Raw genomic sequence first — 16083 nt, 5'->3', positions numbered from 1 at the left:
GGGAACACAGCACCCTTTTTGGGCAGGAACAATATGGTCCAGAGAATCGCTGCAGTCATCTATAACCAGCTGTGCGTGTATGTATGCTATTTCATCCATACAAATGTGAATAAGTAAGGATGTTCATGGAGGAAATGCAGTATGGCATGTGTGAGCCTCCCTTGATACTATGTGACCTGCACGTCTGTGTCTTCATTTTAAAATAATAAGAAATCTGTATCCAAGAAAAAATAAGGAAAACATACAAAGCATCTGGCCATTAATATCTCAGTGGTATGTCTGCTTAAATATTGCCTTTTTTAACTGATGAGCTGTTGTCCTGTGGGAACATAAATCCTATGATTTATTAATTAATCTTGAAAATAGGTCTGCTTCTTAAAGGAAAATGTTGAACGAAACCAAAATCAGAGCAGTTACAAAAGGGCATGAATCTATAAAAATATGACCTCTGTCCAGTACCACAGCTAGAGAGGGGGGCAAAACGGTAAGTACCGCAGGCACTGCAATATGCTGTGTAAGCGGCCCCTCCCACTTGCCAACAGAGCCATTCCTGGCAGCAACAGCAATGTGCAGGAGATGCCATTTGGTTTAGTGAGCGCCTGCGTCTTGTCGCTGCCGGGAATTTCTCCAGTGTTGAGTAGGCGAGTGCATTGCAGGTCCTGCAGTACTTATCATTTTGTGCCCTCTCTAGATATGCTACTGCCTCTGTCATGTCTGTTTGGATTCATTCATTTAATTGCTGCTACTATTCTGGCTTATGAGTATGCATTAATGCATATTTGACCATCACTGAAAACAGTGGCTTTCCAGTATTTGTCCTGCCAACACACAACTATGCAATCTGAATGTGTCTTTTCAGCATAGGGGGTAGTGTTGGTAAATTTGCTCTGGTGTTGTCTTAAGTAATGGCTGACTAAAGGTGCAATCCTAACTGAGCCCTGGGCTGGCGCAAGCCCCTTGTGCCAGCCCAAAAGGGTTGCAAACGCAGCAGTAAGCTCATTTGTGCCTCCATGGAAGTAAGCCTTGCTGGTGCACGAAGGTGCACTGGCCCACGGAAGCCAAATCCACCCTCTGCAGTAGCAGGAGAAAGTAGGTTCGTGCCGGCTGGACTCAACCAGTGTGGGGGCCGGGGGGGGCCAGCGGAGGGTGCAGAGGAGGCATTTTGAGTCAGGGGGAGGATGTATGGTAGGCGGGCCCGTGGGTAGGTGGGCAGGGAGTGGGAGGTGGGGCCAGGATACGGCAATTATGCCAAATTCTAGCCCCCATTCGCAGGCAGCGCAGAGCAGCTCCTGGCTGCTCTGTTCTGCTTGGATCTGCACCACCTCATCAGGTCGTGCAGATCTGAGTATTCACATTGGAGCCTCTGCGGTTCTCCTTGGTAAGGGGAAATGTTTCCCCTTGCCTCTGGCCGAGCCTCAGCCAGCCCCAAACTTGCGCTAGATATAGTGCAGGCCCCACGGGCTTGCCTGTTCCAGCACCAGTTAGGATTGCACTGAAAGACATTCACATTAAAATGATTGCTTGGTAGTTGTGTATGACTGTAGACACACTCAGACTAAATCAACACACCTGACACCCATAAATAGTGCGAGGACTGTGCTGTTTTCCACACTAGCCCAAATAAATTAGCATGATCAGTACATGTAGCACAGTCCAAGAAGCACTAAATGCACACACTAGGTGGCATCTTTTTCTAGAGATTCATCACAGATACAGATCCCATTGAATGCTACAGTTTCTTGAGGGGACATTTGATCATCTGTGTTGTTTGGACACAGACTGAGATTGTTGAGAGCATGCCTGCACAATTTTTGACCTGCTAAGCCAAGTGCAGTGTACCAGCCATGTTAAGACACCCTACAGAAGCTCAGTAAATTTCCTGTTTTTTCAGCCTGTCTGGTTTGCAAAAAACAGTGGGGCTGCCAAGCATCTGCAGGGTTGCAAGCCACCACATGTGCTTGGGGGGTGCATTTGCCTTTGTGTGTCACAAGTTGTACAATCCTATTTTAAAGTTGATTTACGGTAATTCTGTTGATCACTTCTTTAGCAGGACTGTTCTTTAAACCCTAAAGTTCTGTTTCCCTCGCAGTTTGACTACAAGGAGCGCAGCTCTGTGTATTCCTTTCAGTTTTTCAAAGGGACATATACATAGAAATCCTAATGCAAGAGATCTAAATGAAAGTGTTAGACTCCCCCCCCAGCACACCCTAGTGGTTATAGGAAAACAGAACTACTTGCAGCCTTAGCCTTTTTGCCAAATGTTTCTAACAGAGGAAATATTTTTATTCTAATTCTATATACACAGTGCATGTGCTGGTATTAATATAGTCTTTTGTGTTTATGGCACACTGTGCATTTTTCTGGGGGAACATCTTTCTGACAATCTTGCCTTTAGTTAGAAAGTCTGTTAACTTTGTGGGTTTTTCCTGATTTAAAAATGTTGTCATTAATATTAGCCAAATATGATTATGAATTCCTATCTTTAGCCTTAAACCAGTTGCGGACCTGGCCCCTGTGCTCTCCTGGGACACAGGACTGCAACATACTCCACCCCCCCCCGAAGAGGAGACTTACCTCTGTGACAGAACCTCGCACAACTTCCATTGGTGCTCCAAAAGCCTTCTGAGGCCTCCAGAGAGCCATTAAACAGTACTTCCAAACACCGGATGTACTGTTTAAGGAACCTCCAGAAGTGTCAGAAGGCTTTTGGAGTACCTGTGGACATAGTACAGGGCCTCCCCGGCCCACAGAAGGGTTCCTGAGGGCAGGCGGAGGCGACAGCGGGCACAGCAGTGCCACCCCCTCAGGCCTCACAGGTGTCGTATTGTCTCAGACTTTACAGTTGATAATTTGGAGACGAATGATAATATTTCTCCATATAGCCACAAGTTATCAGAGTAATTTTCTATGCGATCAAAATAGTTATTGTTTGCAGATTAAAATTAAGAGATTATGCAAGGAGCTTTCTGAAACTGTATTGTTTGTACTATAAAGTACTATGGTTGTGATGATATTCTGAAAAGATGTACCAGGTTGTCACCTTTGGTTTATAAACGTTATGTTTGTAATGTAATGTAAGACCGAGTGCCTCTGAGCATATGAGTCCTTTTCTTTACAAAAGGAATACTCCCTCACCTTGCTGGATGTGCTGAGAACTAAGTATCCTGTGCCTGAAGCTCTACCTATCTGTCCAAGGCAGATAGCTTCTCAGATACTGTGCTGTGGTCTGGAGTGTGTGGTCTGGAGTGTGGTCTCTAGAAGCAGCTACCTGACTCTAGAGAAAAGGCTTAGCTTTTACTCTGAATGGAGAAATCAGCGTTCTCTTCCTGCCCCACCCCAGACAACTCACAGCATTAAGAAAGAAAATCAAAACAATAGTTAGCTGTTCACAAGCATTATGTTATAGAACTAGAATTTATAAATGAAATGTTTGTGTTAAAAAGAAAAGGTTGCCTGTGCCACCAAAGATAAAGAGATTGCAAAAGAGGTCTACTCAGTCATTAGGAAGAGCATGGTGGTTCATACTGATGGCTATCTACTATCCGTCTGGTCAGACTACCACAGTAGAAAAAACACTGCAGATTGTTTAGATTACAGTCCTAAATTGGATGCAAGTCTTGATGAAAGTGGGAGTTAGTATGTATAACATGGGACTGGAAAGCACATAACTGTGCAATTTGCCAGGCAAGTCTATATAGGCTTGCACCTTAAACTGCACAGTTATCCCACAAACTCAATCCCACAGACTCCAGTGGGGCTCGTTGCCAGGCAAGTTTGTATAGGCTTGCACCTTAGTGAGCCCCTTTGGAGTCTGTGGGATTGAGTCTGCATAAATACTGTACATGCACATAAACAGTGCATATGATTGCACTGTTAGTTTCATTCATTTCAACTAGTCATAGGCTTCCCTTTGCATGTACAGTATTCTGTATGGAATAAGAAACTGCAGTGAGACCACCTTCCTTCCCATGCCATAAAGATAATCAGAACATAGGACAGGTCCTGCTGGATCAGACCAATGCCCATCTAACCCAGCATTCTGTTTCCTACAGTGGTCCACTAGCTGCCTTCTGGGAATCAAAATACATAGGCAGGAGAGAAAACATATTTTCTTCCACCGTTGCATCCCAAAGCTGGCAGGCCGTTGCTGCAGGAGAATCAGGTAGCCCTGTTGGCATTCATGCCTTTTAAAAAAGTCTTTAAGGCCTATCTGATTGTTCCCCTGCTTTAATTGCATGGCCTCAAAAACAACAGGAATTTTTTAAAGGTCCACATGGGTCAGAAATAATTTGCCCATTGCCAGTAGTGTCGTGCCCTTGACACCTTCTGCAACCGTGTTTCCTCACAGCAGTCCAGATAGCAATAGATGTCATACTTGGGAGAAGGAAACTTCTCCTTTTCCCCAGGGATAACAGGCTACATTTGTGAGTTGGGCAACTGTGATTTCCTTGCAGACATGTGTCTCTTTGTGAAAAGGCATCTGGATGATACTGCACAACAACTGAGTAACAACTGCACATTTATTGTGCTAGAAAATTTTTGTCTGGAAGGATTCTTAGAGATGGGCATAAGAATGAACATATGTTTTCTGTATGGGTTAAAGTAGTGCAGAGGTCAGTCTGATCTATTAAACCATCCTCTTGTAACAATGCTTTTTTTACAGCTTTCCCCATTTCTGTGACCTGTGTGACCCATGGCATGCACAATTCCTCCCTTGTATTATTTCTTGCATAAACTTGACAAGGGGCCCCCTAAAGCAACTTCAAACTGATAGGATATTTTATGCTGGGTTGTAGCTGTTCTTGACAATTGCTCTTTTGTTCTCAGGAATGAGAGATAACTCTGGACTGAGGCTATTTTATACCTCAGATTTAAGGAGATATGATGCTGGAGTTATTGAAGCAGGTCTTTGGGTCAGCCTCTACCACAACATCCCACCAGGCATGCCTGAATTCATGTCAGAGGGTCACTGCACTTTGGAATGCCTCCAGGAAGTATGTCTCCTGTCTAGTGCAATTAATGAGTAATTCCCTGCATTTACTGAAAAGGGCATATTTCAGTTGCTTACCCCAGAGGGAAATAATTCATATTGGTACAGTGCTTTTTACTTGCAGCCTACCTCATCCTGGATCAAAAGGTAAAAGTGAGTGCATGGAGCAGTACTGCACATGTAGCTAGAGCCTTCATTTTACTTTTCTCTGCAGCACCTCTTATAGTCATATTTTAAAAGTGGTTTGTCTCATTGACAGTAAAAAGTTAAAGCTCCAGGACTCATTCTCTCATAAGCCCATCCATGGATAACGGTGAACTGCATTGCAAATTATAAGTTCCATCAAATGAAAATGTAAGGGTTACATTCAGTCTTTGTGTGGGCAGAAGAAAGCTTTGTGCGAGGGCTTTCCACTGGAGCCCACTATGCCCCCTATAAAACCACTTCTGAGGATTATGGGACTTACTGAATGGTATGAGGGAATGCTGTGAGAGAGGGCTGCAGCAGAAATGGTTGGCTGGTGTCCATAGGCATCTTCAGCAAACAGCATTCTGCCTGGTTTTTACTAGCAATACCTCCTCTCCTCTGCGGCTTCCATGACACATGCCATCTTGTTCCTGAGAATTTCCTGGCCCTCCTGAATGATTTTTCAAGAGGCTGTTTGAAGGCTGCTAGGGAGATAAGTGGGTTGGAACTTGCTCATTCTTTCTTCTGCTTGTGCAATGTCTGGATAGAAAGTCTTCAGACCATTGGGGTGAAGACAATGAGTTACATTACAACAAAGTTAGTAATGTGGGGATCCTGACTAGCTCATATCAGTAAGGAATCCACATTGCCTTGGATTGGACTTCTGTCTGTTTCTGCGAGCCATTTAAATTTTTAAAAATTGAGATAATGGAGCTAGCTGGAAATGCCTTGTGACTAATGCATGAGACTTACAGTGGAATCCTATACAGGGTTACTCAGAATTGGGTTCCATTTTCTTCAGTGTAATTTTCCCTATGGCCCAATCCTATTCAAAGAGTACACTGGAAGAACATATCTTCCACCAGTGTAACTTCCTTTACGGCCTTCACAAAATACAACTAAACCAGCCTAAACACGTAGGCTGCCACCCACGTGTTCACCACATGCAATGAGCTGCCAGCTCTGCATGCTGAAGGATGCTATAGATGCCCACCAGACACTGATGTGGAGGGTTTTCAGGAAGCAGTTAGAAGGTTGAGCAGAATGGGGGTGGGCAGAACGAGGTCGGTGTGGGTTTGAACAGGGTGGAGATGGGGTGGGGAGGAGGCCAGAAGGAGGTCAAGTTCAGCAAAGGTGGTGCATGCTGAGCCTCAACCCCCTTCCTGGGCCTGATGCATCTGCATAGATCAACTCAGACTTGTAGCTGCTGAGGTTTATCATGGACCAAGGGCGCAAATGACCTCTTACTCGAGGAGATTTCCAGCAACCGAAAATCCCTGTGGGATGCAGCAGAAGTCCTGCTAGCACCGCTCCAACACTGTGTAAGAATTTAATTAGGATTGGGCTGCATATTTATTAAGGCAAAATATTGGTAAGTCCATAGGGAAAGGTTCAAGAACCACTCTCTTAAACTTCATACAAATTCAGATTAATTTCAGTTTTTTAAAAATGCAATTAGCATATTTTGCAATATCAGAGCCCAATCCTATCCAACTTTGCAGCACTGTGACTTTTGGAGGCTTCTTTTTCATTTTTGGATTGGCTGCCTTAAAATTGTTGTTCTGTGAGAACTGAGGTGTAATGATCTGAGCTGTGATCACTTGTTGAGTTAACTCTGTGCCTGAAGTAACTGTTTTAACATTGTGGTCGCAATCCAAACCCGCGCTGGAGCAGGCAAGCCAGGAGGCTTACGCTGCATCCAGCACAGGTTTATGGGCAGCAGTGGCTCAGCCAGAGGCAAGGGGAAACTCTTCCCCTTACCCCTGGGTAAGGGCTGCTGGCCCCAATGGGTCTCCTTGGATCTGTGCCACCTCTGGAGGTAGCGCAAATCCGAGGAGAGTGGAGCGGCTTGAAGGCACTCCGTTCTCTGCGGGGATGGGGGTTGGGGTCCAGCATAACTGCAGGATCCGAGCCCCGCCTCTGGCTCCCCTTGCGCCCGTCCCTGGGGCCGCCCATCACCCTCCTGCACCCAGGAACGCCTCTCACCCTCGCCCCCTCACGCCTACCTTTGCCACTTATGTCGGCGCGGGTGTGCCAACACAAGCGGCTGCTCAGAAGCTGGCGTGGAGGCTTATGTCAGCCTCTGTGCGTCGGCACATCTAGATGCGCCAACATGGCTTCCTTGCCAGGAGGCGCAAACGTGCTTTACGGCACATTTGCAACCCTCCCGGGATGGCCCATAGAACTTGGCCAACCCAAGACTTAGTTAAGATTGCGCCCAGTGTCTCCACTCTGTATATGTATATGAAGGAGGGAGGTGCGCACGCATGCATGTGTGTGTGCATGAACATGCCTATGTGTATAAATAAAATGTGTAGTCTATATACTGATATCAAACGTGATCTTACGCACACTGTTTCACTGTTATTTCCCAGGCTTTGGAAGCTGAAAAGCCAAGTGGAATTCATGTATTTGCTGTTCTACTCCATGCACATCTTGCTGGAAGAGCTATACGGATCCGCCATTTCCACAAGGGTCATGAACAGCAGTTGCTGGCCTATGATGATGATTTTGACTTCAACTTCCAGGAGTTTCAGCACCTAAAAGAAGAAAGGACCATCTTGCCTGTATGGATATAAATTATTTTCCATTTTGATAATGTTTAGAGTGAGATTGCTGGCTCATTGCATTTCATAGTAAGAAATGGATGGTAAGAATATCCATATTGCATGTATGTGCATGCATGGACTATAAGCTCTCATTCCAACATTTGAAAATATTGCCATTGAATTGAGGAAGTGAGATGTGTGTTAGGGCGTGTTTAGTTTAAATATATGCACATGAAACTTGGTTCTACTTTCATATTTAGCAGGGAGAGAGCAACTATTCATCCCACCATAGCAGTTTTTGAAGTTTATTTTCCTCGCTTCTCTCTTGTGTCTTGTTTTTATATTAAGATTGTGATCCCTTGTTTTGCTAGGCTTTGTGAATTTTTTTGTTGAAAAGCAGACTTGTAACAGTGAATTTCTGAAATGTTGCGTTTCAGGGAGATAATTTAGTTACTGAGTGCCGCTATAGCACCCTAGACCGATCACGTATGACTTGGGTAAGTAACTCAATGAAATGGCTTGAAGAATAAAAAGACAGCAACAATTATGTTTATGTAGGCGTTATGGAGAGATCCCTGCCAGTGATCTACTAACTGGGTTTTCACAAAATCTATGAAGGCCACACTCAGTCTCACATAGTTTTTCTCCAGAGTTTGCAGCCAAAGAATCTTGCAGATACTCCCCGTCCTCCCACATCTTTTTGCTCCAGATTGAAGCTCCCATGGATATATCTTGAGGAAGAAATTTGCTGGAGACAAGCAACATGTGACTGAACATCTCATGTAGTGTGGCACTAAGAGTTATTCAGTCAATTCTGCCAGTTCACAGTCCAATCCTACAGCGTTGCCGGGTACAGTGGTGGTCGCGCCAGGTGCAGCGGTGCCAAAAAGGCAACTGTTGTATCCACTGGCCCTGCCGGGGCTGCCAAAGGCCTCCTTGGAGAAAGGAAACTTCTGTACCTTTTCCCTGAGTAAGGGCGTAGGGGCCACAATGGGTCTCCTCCAGACTGCACTGGCTATTTTGGAGTGTGCTAAATTTTATGCCACATCTTTCCAGTTTATTCCAGAATATGAAGTGGATGACATATTAAGCCCTATCCAAAGCTACATTGGGTCCAATGCTAGTCTGGGATTACACCATCAGAACTTTTTTTCTGCTTCTCTGTTTGTGGCACAAAACTGGCTTCTAGCAGCACACGCACCATGCTACTGTATGACCACTTAAAACTGTGTTCCACTGTCATAACAGGCTGTGTAGGCCTAGTTAAGACTGAATTATCCAGGTATTATTAAGACTTGCCAAAAACGTTAATGCATAGGCCAAGTTAGGAAAATGACACAAAGGAAAACTGCTAGCAGAAAAAATTAAATATGAAATACCCTTCCATGCATTTGGATTTTAAATTAACTCTTTTGCTGCTGTTGTGAACAATCAATTCATTGATTTTATAACATGGCTGTAGCTTCAGCTATAGCAAAAAGGAAAAAAAGGAAACGAGCAATGACTGATTTTGCTGCTTCTGTATTGTAATTTATGTGCTCCTTAAGTACTGTATGAATTTTTGTAACTACTGGTAAAAAGCAAAATAATCTTAGGAGACATCAGATATTCCTCAAAAAACACACTTGTTCACCTGAGAAAACCCAAGGCCACATCATTAATGTTTTTTAAATTTCCAGGGTGGTCTTAGCACCAGAAATGAAATGTGCCTATCCTACCTTCTGTACTATCCAAGAATAAATCTCACTCGGTGTGCAAGTATTCCAGACATAATGGAGCAACTTCAGTTTATTGGTGTCAAAGAAATATACAAACCAGTAAGGTAAGTAAGATGTATTGTGGGCTGTGGTGCTGCAGGACTAATATGGCATTGGATTTCATTGGAACAAGCAGCTTGAAACACAAAGCAGGAAACACTACTGTCTGGTTGTATTTAAAAAGTACTTACATTTTCTGCAACAAGTTGTTTTGTTAGGTTTTTCTGGATCAGTGATATTTCAAACTACAAATATGCCTAAGTTGACTTGATCCATGAATCCAATGCCAATTTTAATGTCCTGCTTCTTTCCGTTTCCCACTGTGAAAGCTGATCACTGGAGAAAAGTTCTAAACTTATAGTGCTAAAACTTTTTAAGGGATAGACTTTTTTGGAGTACGATACTTGCAATCTCTCTTTTACTGGCTTAACCTCTCTGGGCAGCTAGTAAAAAACCTACAAATGTGTTCCAAGTTTGTGCTTGCAAATTAATTGTTCTGCTCAATTAAAAGAAAACATGTTAACAAGTGAATTGCTTTGTTGAGTGTTAATTCATAATAATGACTTTAGGAGCAACAATGCATATTTAACCCCAAGAAAAGCAAATTAGGTAGATAAAAAAAAAATGTAAATAGTGTTTCTCAAACAAAATGGACATTAACTGAGGAGAATAATAATAGTCCTAGCTTCTAGAGTTCTTGTTTTGAGAACTATTCTCAAATATACATGAGAAGGTGCTGACAATGTGGTTTTGAGAGTATTTGCCCCAGCAGAAGTCACTTGTGCATCTGTTTTATTACCAATTCATTTACAAAATGCGTAAAATGAAGTAGGTGTTGTGCACAAATAAAACAAGACAAAACCTGCCCGCAGGCATATGAGTTAACGATGCATACCTCTGAAAAATATGTTTTACAAAGCATTTACTAGGATTGAAGAATTTTTAAAATGAAAAGTATTCATACCAAAACATGCAATTAAAAAGATTTAATTCATTCAGTGGTCCTCAAAAATATGATGCTGGCACTAAAATATGTAAATATTTTCTTAATTCGGCATAGGGTTGGCCCTTAAGGCTATAGTGCTGCTAAATTAGGAAGCAGGAATATTTTTCCAGCCCTGTGTTATCCTAACTGTAGTGTGTCCAGGCTAGACAAGAGGTGTGGACTAGGTGGACTAACAGCCCAATCCTAAAGCTGTTGGCTACGTCAGGTGTAGTGGCACCAAAATGGCTACCTCTGAATCCAGCAGCATGCTGAGGCTGCCGGAGGTCTTCTCAGGGGAAGCCCCAAGCCCCACAATGGGGCTTCTCAAACCTGTGCTGGCTATTTTGCTGATGCAGACTTGAGAGATTTCGTGTTGGGCCTGACACCGAATTGAGGATCTGGCGGATCCCACCCCTCTCCCTGCCCTACCCTACCCTGCCCTCCTCCTCCCACCCCCCGCCACCTGGCAGTCTAACTTACCTCTGGCAGCAAAACATCCTTCTTTCCACCTCCTCCCCCCAGCAGTCTCTTCCTCCTGACGCGCAGGCCAGCGCCAGCACTCCCTACTCCCCGGGTGCTGTAAATGTGCTTTACTGCATGTTTATGACACCCAGTGCACTAGGGCCTGGCACCAGTCCTGTGGGAGCTCAAGATTGGGTCCTTAGTGTTTGCTAGCCCCCATGCATAGAGGCTAGGTCATGCTCATAGAATCTGTTCTTTCAAAGCATTCACAAAATTAATATCTTACTCAGTTTTTATTAAACAGTGAATTATCAGTTCATTAATCAAAAGATAAAAATGTTTGTAAGAAAACCATTCTAAACATTTCATGTAAGAATGTCTTTAATTGTAGGAACGTCTTGTATTTTCAAATCCAGGACCTGGCCATTCATTATCAAGAGTCCAAAACAATACAAAAACCTGTCTTTCATGGATGCAATGAACAAGTTTAAATGGACCAAAGAACAGGGTCTCTCCTACAATGACTTTGTTCTTAAGTTGCAAGTGAATGTAAGGTGTACCAAAACTGATAATGCAGAGTGGATGGTAAGTGTAATCCTGTTTTAACTGTGCTTAAACCACCAGTTACATAGACTGGAGAACTTGCATATGGTTTTGTGTATCCTTGATCTCTAGATCAGAAAAAGACCCATCTATTCCAGTGTTCTGTTTCCAGCAGTAAGCATGCGGAAGCTCAATGTTGTTGAATGCCATCAAGGTGCAATTGCATCTTGTAAATCAATGGAAATGTCAAATAATTATGGCTTATTGTTGGTATTTACCTATAAATAGAAGAGCTTTCAAGGCATCCAGAATTGCTGTTTTCCCTTGTCCCATCCTCTGCTAAGTTATAAGGATGTTTTTCAGATATGGGAGGGGGAAAGCAGCAACTGGCAGCCCAATCCTGAGCCACCCGGGGCGCCCAGCCTCCGTGGCACCGAGAACAGCTGCTGCTGGATCCTGTGCACCTCAGGCTACCACAGGCAGCACCTCGGGAGAAGGGGATTTCGTCCCTTTCTCCCAGGTAAGGGAAACAGCCCTGCAATGGGGCTACTCACTTTACCACCAACCAAAAGGTCAAAAGTAAAGTATAGGCGTTCGTGTAGGGCACCGAGCCGCACACGAACGCCTTGGATCCAGTGGAGCACAGCTCCACAGACCTACCTCCTGCCTCCCGCCTGCCCCGCTCCCCACTCTCCGTCATTCCTCACTCTCTCCCTCTCTCCACCCCCCACCAGCCTCTCCCCTCCCCACCCCCGCTTACCATGCCGCAGCTTGGCGGTCCATGAGACCGCTGAGCGGTGGAGGCTAGGTACCCACCCCGCACTAGCCCAGCACTGGCCGGCACTGGGCTAACATGGGCGGTAGCCCAGCAGTAGCCTTACGGCACATTTGCGACAGTGCACAGCAGCACAAAGCTGTGACACCGAGCCCAGGATTGGGCTCTCAAATGGGTGTAATTCTCTTCTGTGCTGCAGCAGTAGCGTGAAAGAGAACTCGTCTGGAGTGTGTATGTTAGTAAATGCATATGCACACTACTGAGGGAGGTTTATGTGCAGAGATTATGCCAAAGGTATCCCCCAAACCTTGAGCTTTATACTGAATAAATGCATCACATGATTTTATCTCATTTTACATTTCAGATACAAGGAATGATGGCTCCGCCACCTGAAATAGAAAGACCATATGTTGCAGAGCCAGTTATATGTACCCGTAGCTCATCTTCCTGTTGCTTAAACTGTAATCTATTTTTAACACTCATGATTGCTCTGTTCATCTCAACCACTGCTCCAAGGAATGTTGCGTCCTTTCTATAGTAATTCTGATTACATAAGAACAGCCCCACTGGATCAGGCCATAGGCCCATCTAGTCCAGCTTCCTGTATCTCACAGCGGCCCACCAAATGCCCCAAGGAGCACACCAGACAACAAGAGATCTCATCCTGGTGCCCTCCCTTGCATCTGAGCTTCTGACATAGCCCATTTCTATAATCAGGAGGATGTATATGCACATCATGGCTTGTAACTCATAATGGATTTTTCCTCCAGAAACTTGTCCAATCCCTTTTTAAAGGTGTCCAGGCCAGACGCCATCACCACATCCTGTGGCAAGGAGTTCCACAGACCAACCACACGCTGAGTAAAGAAATATTTTCTTTTGTTTGTTCTAACTCTCCCAACACTCAATTTTAGTGGATGTCCCCTGGTTCTGGTATTATGTGAGAGTGTAAAGAGCATCTCCCTATCCACTCTGTCCATTCCCTGCATAATTTTGTATGTCTCAGTCATGTCCCCCCCTCAGGCGCCTCTTTTCTAGGCTGAAGAGACCCAAACGCTGTAGCCTTTCCTCATAAGGAAGGTGCCCCAGCCCCGTAATCATCTTAGTTGCTCTCTTTTGCACCTTTTCCATTTCCACTTTGTCTTTTTTGAGATGTGGAGAACTGGACACAATACTCCAGGTGTGGCCTAACCATAGATTTGTACAACGGCATTATAATATTAGCCGTTTTGTTCTCAATACCTTTTCTAATGATCCCAAGCATAGAATTGGCCTTCTTTACTGATGCCGCACAATAAGTCGACACTTTCATCGACCTGTCCACCACCACCCCAAGATCTCTCTCCTGATCTGTCACAGAATCTCAGAACCCATCAGCCTATATGTGAAGTTTTGATTTTTTGCCCCAATGTGCATGACTTTACACTTATTGACATTGAAGCGCATCTGCCATTTTGCTGCCCATTCTGCCAGTCTGGAGAGATCCTTCTGGAGCTCCTCACAATCACTTCTGGTCTTCACCACTCGGAAGACACTCATTTAGTGTCATCTGCAAACTTTGCCACCTCACTGCTCAACCCTGTCTCCAGGTCATTTATGAAGAGGTTGAAAAGCACCAGTCCCAGGACAGATCCTTGGGGCACACCGCTTTTCACCTCTCTCCATTGTGAAAATTGCCCATTGACACCCACTCTCTGTTTCCTGGCCTTCAACCAGTTCTCAATCCATGAGAGGACCTGTCCTCTAATTCCCTGACGGTGGAGTTTTTTTAGTAGCTTTGGTGAGGGACCGTGTTGAATGCCTTCTGAAAGTCCAGTTATATAATGTCTATAGGTTCTCCCACATCCACATGCCTGTTGACCTTTTCAAAGAATTCTATAAGGTTTGTGAGGCAAGACTTACCCTTACAGAAGCCATGCTGATGCTCCCTCAGCAAGGCCTGTTCGTCTATGTGTTTTGAGATTCTATCTTTGATGAGGCATTCCACCATCTTACCTGGTATAGATGTTAGGCTGACCAGCCTATAGTTTCCTGGGTTCCCCCCTTTTTAAAGATCGGTGTGACATTTGCTATCCTCCAGTCCTCTGGCACCGTGGCCGTTTTGAGGGACAAGTTGCATATCTTAGTCAAGAGATCAGCAACTTCATTCTTCAATTCCTTAATAACTCTTGGGTGGATGCCATCAGGGCCTGGTGACTTATTGATCTTTAATTTATCAATGAGGTCTGAAACATCTTCTCTTTTCACCTCTATCTGACTTAATTCCTCGGTCAGGAGGGGTCATTCAGGCAGCGGTATCTGCCCGAAGTCTTCTGCTGTGAAGACAGATGCAAAGAACTCATTTAATTTCTCTGCCATCTCTAAGTCTCCTTTTATCTCCCCTTTCCCTCCCTCACCATTCAGAGGGCCAACTGCTTCTCTGGCGGGTTTCCTGCTTTTAACATATTTGAAGAAGCTTTTATTATTCCCCTTAATGTTGCTGGCCATGTGTTCCTCATAGTCTTGCTTGGCCTCCCATATCATCTTCTTACATTTCTTTTGCCACAGTTTATGTTCCTTTTTATTCTCCTCATTAGGACAAGACTTCCATTTATGGAAGAAAGCTTCCTTGCCCTACAGCCTCTCTAACTTGGCTCGTTAGCCATGCAGGCACCCTCCTGGATTTAGTGGAACCCTTATTTCTTTGTGGTATACACCTCTGCTGGGCTCTAATACACCTCTATTACTGTTTTAAGCAGCCTCCATGCACTCTGGAGAGATTGGACTCTTTTTAACCTCCCTTTCAACCTCCTTCTAACCAGCCTCCTCATTTGAGGGAAGTCTGCCCGTCGGAAGTCAAGGGTTTTTGTGAGAGATTTGCCCGGTATTCTTCCCCTGAAGTGCACGTTGAAACGGATCGCAGCATGATCACTGTTCCCCGACGGTTCCGTAACATTGACATTTCTAACCAGGTCCTGTGTACCGCACAATATTAAATCCAGAGTCACCTGTCCTCTGGTGGGCTCCATGACTAGCTGCTCTAAGGTACAGTCATTTAGCACGTCAAGGAATCCATTCTCCTTTTCATGACCAGAACACAAATTGACCCAGTCAATATGAGGATAATTGAAGTCCCCCATGATTACAACCCTGACTCTCCTTGTCACCTCCCTGATCTGTTTCCTCATTTCAAGGTCCCCTTCCGATTTCTGGTCTGGAGGATGATAGTATGCCCCCAGTATTACATCACTCCACAGGCCTGGTAATTTAACCCACAGATATTCTACGGTGGATTCTGATTGTACTCACACATGTTCTCTGTGCCATTCAAGTCCTGATATGTTTGCACTGTTGCTCTTGTAGATTTATTTTTTTACATTTTAATAAACTGAAATTTGTTTCAAAATAATGTTCACCTCATTTGAAAGAAATAAAGGATACTTTTTTAAATCGGAGTATCTACTGTACATAAAGTTCACTGTAAAGTTCACTGCCATATATTATCTAAATTGTTTCAAATGGTTTCAGTTGATTCATCCAGGCATATCACTTTGTAACACCAAAAGCTGCTTTGTAATTGGATACCATCGTAATAAACAAAACTTTGTCTACATAATCAAAACAGTCTTGAAGTCTGTTCCCTGCTTTACCTTTGAGATCTGCACATTATGATGGTGAATTCATACAGAGTTGGTATGCCAATGCAAGTAGGGTCCCACCATCACAGCAGCCTCTATCGCTGATCTTCTATAGCATTTCCCCATACGACTTCTGATTGCATTTCCCCCATAATAACTGCTGATAATGGATTAGTTATTCACATGGGCAGTAATGCTAAGTAATTCACATAATGCTAA

At 44.2% G+C, this 16083-nt stretch overlaps 1 protein-coding gene across 1 annotated transcript in view; it reads left to right on the top strand.

Annotated features, from left to right (window-relative positions):
• The window catches only part of MOXD1 (monooxygenase DBH like 1), a 51910-nt gene extending 39125 nt beyond the window's left edge, over positions 1-12785 (top strand). Inside the window, exons 7-12 of the mRNA XM_066622742.1 lie at positions 4828-4994; positions 7552-7743; positions 8163-8222; positions 9405-9547; positions 11346-11514; positions 12612-12785. Coding sequence (XP_066478839.1) covers positions 4828-4994; positions 7552-7743; positions 8163-8222; positions 9405-9547; positions 11346-11514; positions 12612-12785 — 905 coding nt within the window. The remainder of the gene's footprint in view (positions 1-4827; positions 4995-7551; positions 7744-8162; positions 8223-9404; positions 9548-11345; positions 11515-12611) is intronic.
• Positions 12786-16083: the final 3298 nt, after the last annotated feature.

This window comes from Tiliqua scincoides, chromosome 1 (genome assembly GCF_035046505.1).
Source record: "Tiliqua scincoides isolate rTilSci1 chromosome 1, rTilSci1.hap2, whole genome shotgun sequence".
Classification (NCBI taxonomy): Eukaryota; Metazoa; Chordata; class Lepidosauria; order Squamata; family Scincidae; genus Tiliqua; species Tiliqua scincoides.
Note: the sequence above shows the minus strand (reverse complement) of the source record. Positions and strands in the feature narration are given on the sequence as shown.